This window comes from Solanum dulcamara, chromosome 1, assembly GCF_947179165.1.
Source record: "Solanum dulcamara chromosome 1, daSolDulc1.2, whole genome shotgun sequence".
NCBI classification, from domain to species: Eukaryota; Viridiplantae; Streptophyta; class Magnoliopsida; order Solanales; family Solanaceae; genus Solanum; species Solanum dulcamara.
The window spans coordinates 85,534,824-85,546,576 of record NC_077237.1 but is presented as its reverse complement, the minus strand read 5'-3'; the positions used below and the strand labels follow the sequence as shown (position 1 = coordinate 85,546,576).

At 32.6% G+C, this 11,753-nt stretch overlaps 1 protein-coding gene across 1 annotated transcript; it reads left to right on the top strand.

The window, feature by feature from the left end:
* The first annotated feature begins 4,888 nt into the window (after window positions 1–4,888).
* On the top strand, window positions 4,889–10,505 carry LOC129881993 (protein EARLY FLOWERING 3-like). Its single transcript, XM_055956103.1, has 4 exons — window positions 4,889–5,692; window positions 6,638–7,410; window positions 8,866–8,917; window positions 9,211–10,505. The coding sequence occupies exons 1-4, from the start codon at window positions 5,504–5,506 to the stop codon at window positions 10,354–10,356; spliced, it is 2,160 nt and encodes a 719-aa protein (XP_055812078.1). The 5' UTR covers window positions 4,889–5,503; the 3' UTR covers window positions 10,357–10,505.
* Window positions 10,506–11,753: the final 1,248 nt, after the last annotated feature.

Sequence of the window (11,753 nt, the reverse complement as noted above, 5' to 3'; positions counted from 1 at the left end):
TGCATATTAATTATAGTGGTAGAATGAAATAAATATTTTTTAGTAAAATGCTCATTTAGTATGGGACGGAGAAAGTACTAGTTTGTAGTATGTAAAATATGTAATAATTGATTTCATGTTAATTGATTAATTAATGGGAACTGTTTAAATTTGTTATCAAACTTTTGGGAACTAGTTCAAATATGTACTCCCTTCGTTTTTATTTATATGTCCTTCCTATTAAAAATAAATGTTTCTTAATATTTGTCATTTCACAAAATCAATACATAGATAACATTTATGTTTTTTTAGGTTTTTCATCCAGTGTTCGGAGTCTATAGAGCCCCGACTAAATATGGATCACGCACTACATGGATCATTCGGGGTAAGGCTGCTTATCGGGGCGGATCGGACGGATTATTATGCTTAATGATTCGGCTTAACGGTTATCGACTTTTAAAAGTACTAATCCGCTAGCCAACCTATAAGATATCGGTTGGTTCGATATCGAATTAGCAATTATTGGACGGTTATCGGGCGGTGTATCGATTAAGTATGACATGACTTGCTGCATTTGAAGCCTCACTTTCACCTATCACCTTATCACTTTGTTCAGCCATGCTAGAAGTTTAAGACTTTGAGTCCCTCTATTTCAATCAACAATCCAAAAGTAAGCTACGATATGGATAATTAATTTTATACTAATAGTTTAATAACGCCAAAATTAGTGAAGCACATACCAAAATTAACAGAAATAATCAAAGCAGATTGAAGCCGATTTAGACATAAAGTGAGGATTTAGCACATTAACATACAGAATTAGTGAACCAAAGATCTGAAACCTCAAAGAAATTCATGCTTTAGCCAAAATTCACAACAAGAGTAAACATGCATCAAAAAAACATATTGAAAAATCAATAGACAAAAATGAGAATTGAAAAATGAGAAAACAAACCTAGACAGATCTTTCCAGATCTGTCTTTAACGTGCCGAAATCGCAGGCTTTAGTCTTCGTCGGCGTTTACTAGCTGTCACCTTCTGGTCGCTGTGATGGTTGGCTCCACCGGAGTCGTATTTGCTGCTATCAATGTTGTCTGGCTTACCGGAGTTTTGCTTAACGAAACGTTGCAAGTAGAGAAGGACGGATCGAGAAGAGGTGGAGGCGGCGTCGTGGTCTTGCTTGTCTCTGCGGTGAAATTTCTTCGTAGACAGTAGATGAGAGCGAGAGGATAGAGGCGGAGGGGGGGAAAGAGAAGAGGGAGGCAGTTCCTACCCTTTAGGTTTAGGTAAAATTAGGGTATAGTTGCTGTCTTATTTACTAAATGGGCGGGAATGAGCTGTCTTATTAACTAAATGGGTTTTGGCCTGTTGAGGCTTATCTTTAGGTTTACAAATTATAATTACCATACATATTTTATATGTTTAGGGATAAAAATATAATATATTCTTAACGGGTTAACGGTTTACCCAATAAGAAATTTGAGTAATCCATCTCCCACACCAATAAATCGTTAATTATAAAATTTAAATTTATTTTCCACCCGCTAATCCGATAACCAATACCAATAAGCCAATTTTGCGGTTGGGTTATCGGTAGCGGTCGATTTTGAACAGCGCTAATTCGTGGGTGACGCTTCCAACATGATTTTTTTCATACTTAGGGCTCGAATCCGAGACCTCTGATTAAGGGTTAAGCAGTCTCACCACAACCTATGTTGAATTTGAATTTGACCAACATAGGGAAACTAAATGATTAATTCATGTATATTGGTCAATTTTATTAATTAAAAAAAAATTATGTTCATTTATTAAAAACTAACTTCAAGGAAACACTAAATAATGATACAATGGTAAACTCACCAAGTTTCTTAAGAGACGTAAAATCTAAAATAGTGACATATAAATAGGAACGAAATGAATAATTCATTAATAATTGTGTCAAATATACTTCTACTGAATAAGATTGATCTAAGTCGTGGCATTTTTTTATAAGGAAAAACTCAATTTTGCCCCGGAACTTTGAAAAAAAGTTTCATTGTTCACTTCGTAGCAATATCATCCTCTTCAACACTCAAAACCTCTAATGATAATGTATCTATCTCGAGTTTAGATTAGTCACCCTCAAACCTTAAATCATCTCAAATAAAATTCAATTATCACCAATTTAAATTTTTACATTTTATCGAAAAACTCAATTAACACAATCGTATAACTAATTCTTTTGAGATTATTAATTGCTAAATCATCTAGAGCATTATGGATGGATATTGAGAAAAATGAAATATGCACAATTTCATAAAGTTCATGGACAAATTTTGGACAATATTATAAAGTTTACGGGGTAATGAGCCTTTTTCTTGTATGAAAAGAAAATTACGTGTTGAAGTTTCGTATGAATAGTGTCATGTTTGGACTAATCTTGCAACGATAAAAGTATATTTAATTCAAACTATTAATAAATGACATATTTAAATTATTTCTCAAAATTCATCGTCATATTTAAATTTTTTCTCCTAATTTTTTTTATCGGTGCATCAATCCCATTCTACCGATGTGTACTTTTTTGGAACAGCTTTCCCGATCCCATCATACTCTTTACCTTTCTTCCCCGGAAGGGACAATCTTTTCTCTTAATTAATCAAAAAAAAAACTGTCTAGATTTGTGATTTAGGTCCATGACTTGACCTCCCCCTATGAAACTAGTATTTAGGTACTATTTGATCCCAAATAGTTTTGGGTAAAAATTTAAAAAAAAACTTGAAAATTAGTGTTTAAAAATTACTTTAAATTTTTATATTTTATAAAAATAAGTATTATTTATTATCCTGAAGAGATTGTTTATAGAAAATGAAAAGATTTTATAAAAAAATGATTTGCTATTATCTCCTTCGGAAAAGAATAATTTGAGTGACACAATTTGATTTTAATTTGATTAATATATTGCTTTACCTATATTGTTATTTTGTTATTGTTGATTGTTATCAGTTATGTTATAAGATCTTTTAATGGAACATGTTCATTATAAAATGATAACACAAACTTATGTGTATTTAAAATAATTTTTAGAATTTACGAGTACAAATAATATTTTTTGAAATAGTCAAATATTCTTAAAAAAATTCGCGGCCAAACACATGGTAAAACTTTACCTAAAAATTACTTGCCAAGAATATTTTATTTTATTTTTTAAAAAAATTTACTACACATTTTATTCATTTTTCAAATTGACAATATTCTCTTCTTTTTATAAAAAGAGTTTGAAGGTGAACTAGGCACGTCTCCATTGGCATGTTTGCTTCATCAAGGACATTTATGGAGAGAGTTTGAAGTTGAAGCAATGGCGAAAAATAATTAAATTTTAGACATATTAATGGACCTTTTCACATTAGATTTGTACGGAAAAAAAGAGAAATGATTTACTATCACACAAATAGATATTAATAATTTATTTTAGAGTAAAAATTTAAAATCATTCAATTAAATACCATTTAAAATTTATCAATATTAATAATATTTATCAAATATTAATTTTTTACTTAATGATATAATTAAAAAAATATGAGTATTACAAGCTTTATAAGCTAAATTACTATAAATAAAGGAGGTGGGAGACCTCCAAATGGTTCTACTCCTACTTCATGGGAGCTCAAATGTAATGTTTGTATTTCTTTTGTTAGATGTGTGTAATGAATGCCTTATCACTTATGATTTTAAAATCTATGTTTGACTATTAATATCTTATATGATTACTTAATGATAAGTGTAATATTGGGAAAAATAATAAAGCTCTTATGATTTATTTAACTACACAAATAAAAATGAAAATTTATTTAGAATATGAGAAATAAATAATAAAAAACAGAGGAAGCACTTCAGTAGTTCGGACATGTTGAGAAAAATTGTTGGCACTATTCGATTAATATTACTCCCTCAATTTTATTTTGTTTGGCCTATGTTGAGTTTTAAAAAATATTTAGTAGGGATTTATTTTAATAAATCAACCTTATTAATTATTTTTTGAAAATTTGAATTTTAACTATCATTACTTTGTATAGTTATTTAATGGTAAGTGTGGTACTGAATGAAAACAATAAGCTTCTCTTAATTTGCTAAAGTGGATAAATAAAAAAAATATTTTTTATATAGGAGCAGATAAAATAAAACGGAGCAAGTTACCTTTTTTCAAAAATTAAATTAAATTAATATTACTACTTGAGGCAAAAGTATTGTCTACATGTCATATTAGTTAAATAATTAGGAGTCTTAATATTAAAAATTAAAATTATTACTCCCCCATCCGCAAGAACAATCTTGACTTTCTTTATACTTTATAATATAAGGTCCTTTAAATGATCGTAAATGGCCTGAAATGTAACAACCTATAAGAGAATGACTTTTAGAAAAGAAAGCGTATTCCAAATTATTTTACATAGTAAAAATTTGAACGTCAACCAATTTTTTTGTTGATTATTTTTTTATATGTTTTTGAAATTGCTAATTATAAGATTTATAGTATTTTTTTATATAATTTTCAATTAAGCACTTCTAATGACAAAGTTTTGCAGTGACAAGTGAATATATAATCAGATTCTTATGAGCTAGTTAAAAATACGTAATGATCTTCTTCATAGTTATAAATTTTAAAATAATCAAAAAAAAATATATATCATAGCAATGATATTTTAAAAATAAATAAAAGGGGTGAAATAAAGTGTCGCTTCTATTGATTGGAGGTGTCTCTATGTGTCTGGTAATCAAATATGAAAGGTGTCTCTATGTGAGTGTCTGGTAATCGATATTTCATCGTCAAAATACGTAATTTTATTTTAAATAAGATAAATTAAAATTATTAGTAATTCTCAATGATCCAACGGAATATTTTAATACTCTCTTATTGGTCTTTCTAGTTTCTTTCTGTTCTATCCAAAAAGATTGGGTCCTGCATTTTGCACTTTTTTGCCCCTTCCATTTTCACAAAGGCGTTTGATTATTGCCGACTTTTCCAATTACTTCTTGTTTTTTTTTTCTCCACTGTAATCTCTTCAATAGGCTTTTTTACCTGATCATAAAAAGAAGGAAGAAAAGAGAGATACAATAGGAATTTTGTTAAAGTATACATTTTTTTTGCTTCTGGGTGCTTCAGAAATCGCTTGATTTCTATGTAAAGAATCTGTTTTGGGTTTCTGGGTCGGTAGAATTATTGTTTTTTTTCAGGTGGGTTTCGCTTGGTTTTCTTCAATATTGATTGTTTTTGCTGAAATTTGAAGTAATTGGACCGAAGTGCTTGATTTCTATGTAAAGAATCTGTTTTGGGTTTTCTGGGTCGGTAGAATTATTGTTTTTTTCAGGTGGGTTTCGCTTGGTTTTCTTCAATATTGATTGTTGTTGCTGAAATTTGAAGTAATTGGACCGATTTCTTCGAATTTTGAAACTTGAATGTATGGTTAAGTTTCCTTTTTTTTTGATTGAATTAATCAATGTTGGAGATTGAGTGAACCTGTTGAGAAGCTATTAGGAGGAAGAAATGAAGAGAGGAAAGGGTGAAGAGAAATTAATGGGACCTATGTTTCCAAGGCTTCATGTTAATGATACAGAAAAGAGAGGTCCAAGAGCACCTCCAAGAAACAAGATGGCCCTTTATGAGCAGCTTAGTATTCCTTCTCAGAGATTCAAACATGGGATTTCGAATAATCCCAAAAATGCAAATTGCCAGGTATGCATACAAACTGAAAATTGATATTCCTTGTTGTTGAGTGTACAATAGTTACATCGGTGAGCTGATTCCTCAAACTGGTCAATAGAAATGTTTACTAGTCTCTGTGATTTACTGTTATTATTAAACCTATTGAAGATAAATGAGGTCATCCTTTTTCCTTGTTGAGTACTTAGTTTTATTTTCATCCAAAAAAGCAGTCTTATAGGATAGGATGGTTGTTTTTTCCAATGCAATTGGTTAAATTGCAATGCGTTGCCTGAATAATCATAACGGAATCAATTGTCTTAGCTTTGAAATATTGTTCAAAATCTTCTAGATTGACCATTGTGCAAGCATTATTGAGATAACCACTGGATGATATGCACACGTTGGCTAACCCCCTTTGTTTTGTTTTATTGGGGAAAAAGTTGGGGTGGCTTGACACCACTTCCATTGGCATGTTTTGCATGACAACTAGGAAGTTAAGTATTACCTCAAAATCATTAAGTTCTTCATCTTAATGTTTCAGCAGGATGTTATTAACTTATATATGTGATTGTCCTTCTCTTAAAGGTCTCTTGATGAAAATTTGGAATTACCTCATTCAATTAAGTAAATGGTTGTCATTCCCTTGCTTTGTTTTTTCTCATGTTTTTTTTGGAAACTAGAGATAACGTACTAGTAGCAAACGGGACTGTGACATCAAAAGTGCTCTTAATGTAAGCTGGTATTACCTTTAATCTTTATGCAGTTTAGAGGTTTCATGGTGTTAACTGTTTCACTCTGGATTTGATTTATATATTTTGCGCATGGTGATTATAAATATTCAGAGATAATGGCTATTCAGTTAGCTGCTGAAGTCTTTGTGCATAAAGGCTTCACAAATGTGGTGATTGAGACTGATTCAACCTTGTAGATGTTTGAATTTATGACCTGACTGATTTAAGGAATTAAATTGTGCAGGGAAATGGACGTGAAAGAGATGAATTTTTCTCAGTACAATTTCCTCCATCAAGACATCCTGCTGAAAAGTCACATTCCTGCAGTTCAAATTCAAAAACTCCGTTGCTGCCAGTTGAGTCTAACAAGAAAACAGAAGAGGATGATTTTAGAGTTCCTGTATTTGTCAAATCCAAAATGGGCAAAGGAAATGGAAAGTTTTATAGTACTTTGGATGGTAGAAAGCTCTCTGCCACTACTGCAGTACTTTCGGGGCATTCTAGAAAAGACTTGAATGATGAGAACCCCAAACAGCTCGCCGTAAGCAGAGAGCTTTCGTGTAACTCTACCTTAATTCCATCAATGGATAAGCTAGATGATGTTCTGAAGAAAGCTGAACTACGATTGCAATATGAACCGAGAGATGACCCTGATAATACTTTTGGCATATTTTGTAAGAATGATCTCCTACGAGCGGAATGCAGAGTTGATTCTCAAGTGGGTGGCACCATGCTATCTGAACCTGTTATGGTTGTTGATAATGGTGATTCTTCTCCTCTTGTTAATGATGTTGCATCAAAAGAGCAGATAATTGCTAAGAATAATCATAGTAATGATACGGAATCAAAGGAAGACAAGGAATCTGAATCATTACAAACAAAAATTGTGGACCAGGGTGATGACTTATCAGAGACTTCCATGGTGGAATCTATATCTGGAATGTACATATCTCCTGACGATGTTGTTGGGATAATAGGTCAAAAACATTTCTGGAATGCCAGAAGAGCTATTGCCAAGTAAGTTCAACTGTTTTGTATTGGCTTGGTGAATGATAAATATTTAAGCTTGACATTTGAATTTTATCGTCATATGTGAAAAATGAGTCTGCCATCTCTTTGGTAGTTGGGTGGGGGAACTTGTATATTGGCTTTTCTTTTGAACTCGATTTCCACTTAACTGATGATGTACTTCCAAGTGCTACTCAGATCGTCATTTATAGAGAAAGTGTCCAATTAACCTCTATGTGTATCCTCATGGTATTTTATGTAAAAATGAGGTATGTTCTCCTGGAATATTTTTGCGTGCTGTAACAGCATTATCTGTTCTGTGAATATATGACATGTTCTCTTGAAATATCTGCCTATATTAATTATGTCACTTGTTATCCAGAATGATTCCGAACGATATTTATCATTTGTTAGACATCTGTTCCTACTTAAATTTTACATTTGAACTGCAATATGTTTTATAAGGACCTTGTCAGATAATGCATCTTGATAGTCTTTCCATGCCACTGGGTGCAGTTTGAGTGGCATGTTTAGTTATTTGATGGAGGTATGTGCACAATAAGAAACTTTCCCTGTAAATAATTTTATTTTTTTAACTTTTGTAGTTTACTTCATCATTTGTTTTCTTAATGCTAATGGTCTTTGTTCAATTGGAGCTTTCTCACCTTGTATTCAGATATTTATTGGTTTTCGTTTGTCTCTGTCGAGGTTTTTAACAATTTAGAGTGGTTGGTGCAATTGGATGGAGTGTGAAAGCCCTCAATTGGTTTAGGCACCTTTGAATAGGATAATGACCCTTTTGAATACTACCTCCTCTTGTCCATTTTAAATGACCTTTTAGCCCAAAAGAATTGATCCAAAATAAGTCTCTTTGAGAAATCAAGAAGACATTAATTTTTTCTTTTCAAACTTATCTTTACTGTAATGAATGATCTATTGGATTTTCTTAAAAAAATTTCCATGCTTATTTACATTAATAACTAGGAGTAGATTAAAGGGGTTTTCCTAGGTAATTGAATTAACCAATGTCAAATGAATTGCACATTCCTATTATAGATTTGTTGCTATTTTTACGTTTGGGTTTGTTTCACAAATTGAAAGTATTGCTATTTCTACGTTTGGATTTGTTACAGAAATTTTGGTACAAACATTGCAAATGCTATTAAAAATCAGGCGGTTGATGTTTATTGGTGTTTTAGGTTCTCTTTTGTTCAAGCATCTTGGTGGAACTGACTACTTTTATAGATGAGTGAGGGTATCCATTCCCCTTTCTTTCATCAGTATTTGTTGTTGTCTCTAGATTGACTTGGTGGTTATTTCTCTTTAAAATTGTTTTCAACTGTGCACTAGTCTTTTTTGTTTTCATTTTTAATTGATAATTTTTTTCTCGATGCACTTAAAAGAGCTAAGATTTTTCTATTTGTTATTTGTTTGCTTGACGTTTTCCCTGTTGTCCTGGAACAGCCAGCAAAGAGCGTTTGCGGTTCAAGTTTTTGAGTTGCATCGTCTAATAAAGGTGAGGCAGTTGTAGAGGCTAGATTTCTCGTAGTATTAGAAATGCGATTTGGTATTGCATATAACATAGATGTCCTGCTGGACTGGATTGATTCCTTACCAAGACAAGAGGAGTCAGTCTAGGCCTATGATGCACTATCGTTGTTTCTGTACCTTTTGAACTAATAATATTACCTATCAGGAAAAAAAACAATATACAGTTACTTTTTTCCTGTTGAATTAAGTATTTTTTTTCTTTCTTTAGATCGTTGTTGAATAAAGTAATTCTGCTAAGCTTTTGTGCAACTATAACAGGTCCAGAGACTCATAGCTGGTTCACAAAGCATGCTTGAAGATGGTGCTGATTTAAGCAAAGCCGTAAAGGATTCATCTGCTAAAAGACTTCCATTGGAGTATATCGTCGGAGATGGTCACAAGAGGAAGAATTTTGAGAAGCCAAACACTAGGGTGGAATGTTCTGCTGAAAATACAGTAGGCAAACCTGTGAAGGATTCATCTGCTAAAAGACTTCCGCTGGAGTATATTGTCAGAGATGGTCACAATGTTTCGAAGCAGAGAAAAGATTTGGAGAAGCCTAAGATTAGTATGGAATGTTCGGCTGAAAACACGGTGGGAAAGGCATCCTTCTCTTCTGTGCAAAATAATAGCCAACCTTCTAGCTACAGTCTGTTTTCAGGTCACCCAATAACAAATGACTCCACTATGGGTCCTTGGAGCTTCAATCAACCCTCAGGGCACCAATGGTTGATCCCAGTCATGACTCCCTCCGAAGGACTAGTATACAAGCCATATCCTGGACCTGGAGTCACGAGTTCAATCTGTGGAGGTTATGGACCCCCAGGATCGACTCCGATAATAGGAAACCATTCAGCTCCATCTTATGGAATTCCAGCTTCTCATCATCAGTATCAAGGGTTCAGAATGCCTTTTGCACCTCCAGCTGCTCACAACTACTTCCCTTCATATGGCATGCCAGCTATTAATCCAGCAATCTCATCTTCAGCTATAGATCAATCAAGCCAGTTCGCTGCTCAAGGTTTACAAGGTCAGTTATCGGGAGGAGAAGCTAATATATATGTTCAACGTCAGAACTCAAGTAACATGCCAAGCAATAAGAGTGGAACTGTCCCAGATGTGAAGTCTCATTCCTCTAGAGATGCTGAGATGCAGGCCAGCACTGCAAGCAGTCCAAGTGGAACAGCTAACAAAATAATTGTGGATAACGCCACAGAGCAAAGAAATGTTCTTCCTCTATTCCCAACTTCTCCAGCTACCAAGAACCCGGATATTAGCTCCCAACCTCAAGTTCCTAGTCGTCATGCTAGAGTCATCAAAGTCGTACCTCGTAATGCAAGGTCTGCCACAGAATCCGCTGCTCGGATTTTTCAGTCTATTCAAGAAGAGAGAAAACAATACGACTCTGGTGTCAATCATCTATAGACAGTAGTTATCGAGTAATTAATGTGACCATTAGTTCATTATGATGTGTTTATGATTGATTTCTTGTAACCTTTTGGATAACAATATTGTAACTGGAACTTATTTGGTAAGTGAGCCAATTTGTAAATAACATACTTATAATTATATCACTATTAATTGTATACAGAAAAGTGAACATTGTGGATGATGAAAAGGGAGATTGGCAGTACAAACGAACAAGCGCTTATGTACTCGTAAATTCTTTCATCATTGACAAGCAAAACGCTTCTTAAGACATCCACAAAAATGATACTGGGATTACAAGCTACCCAATTAATTAAAAAAACACAAAAATCACTGTCATGAACAATATTATTATTATTATTATTATTATTATTATTATTGCTAGTGCTACTATTATTACTTCCTAGTATTATTACATTATTATTATTATTACGTTATTGTTGACACCCAATTTTGGTTCTACAAAGTTTAATTAATTTTTAAGTTTTTTCAATTTCAAACAATTGAAAATATTTGTTTTCAAAAGTCAAAAATACTATTAAACCATTTTCAAGGCAATTTTATCTTTTTTTTCCCTATAAAATATATCTCTATGTACTTATAATATATAGATTTATATAATTATCGCTTCTAATAAAGATTTGAAAGATCGTATTATAAAAAATGGTGTGCAAATTAAGCTTTCATCTTTCCTTAAAAATCGGCTAATTTTACAAAATAGTTGACATAATTGGCGCCTTTATTTGAAAAGAATTAGTCTACGATAAGGTAATTAACAAGTTTAGAAGTTAATTGAAAGCATAATTTATTTTGTTCTCCATTCTAGGCAATTTCAAAATAATTTGGAAATATTTGCTAAAATCTGGCCAAAGGACCAGGTCCTTCAGCTCTCAATTCATTAAACATTTGGAGTTTCTAATTCAGTCAAATCAGGCCCAAAATCACAGCAGATCCGGCCCAGCTCCAAACTTAACTCCTATACAGCTATACTCTTCTCTTCCTCAATTCTCTCAGCACAGTTCAGAACGATGCTGCCTTCCCATTTTCCTCTGATTTCTCCCTATTTCGTACAGCGTGCGTAAAAAAGAACATGAAAGAAAAAAATTCAAAATCATACTATCCGTTGAAGAGCTTGGGACAAAGCTTGCATCAAAATGGAGGCAACCAAATCTGTCCATGGAGAAAAAGTGCTGAAGTTTTCGCCAAAAATGGTAAGGAGAATGTACAGCTCATTTAAAGAACAGATAAAGAGCCCGTTTGGATGCCAACTTATAAGCCTTTTTAGTTTATTGTGGTATTTTCAAGTGATAAAGTTTTTAAATTCGCCAAAAATAAAAAGTTCTTAAATTCCAATTATTTTTTTTCTAAAATGGCGTAAAACCATTTAAATTACT

Excerpts from the sequence above, each read along its gene's own strand:
- LOC129881993 (XM_055956103.1), top strand. The coding sequence starts at position 5,504 with ATGAAGAGAGGAAAGGGTGAAGAGAAATTAATGGGACCTATGTTTCCA. Across the intron at positions 7,411-8,865 it reads GCCAGAAGAGCTATTGCCAA|CCAGCAAAGAGCGTTTGCGG; the intron begins GTAAGTTCAACT and ends GTCCTGGAACAG. Across the intron at positions 8,918-9,210 it reads AGTTGCATCGTCTAATAAAG|GTCCAGAGACTCATAGCTGG; the intron begins GTGAGGCAGTTG and ends CAACTATAACAG.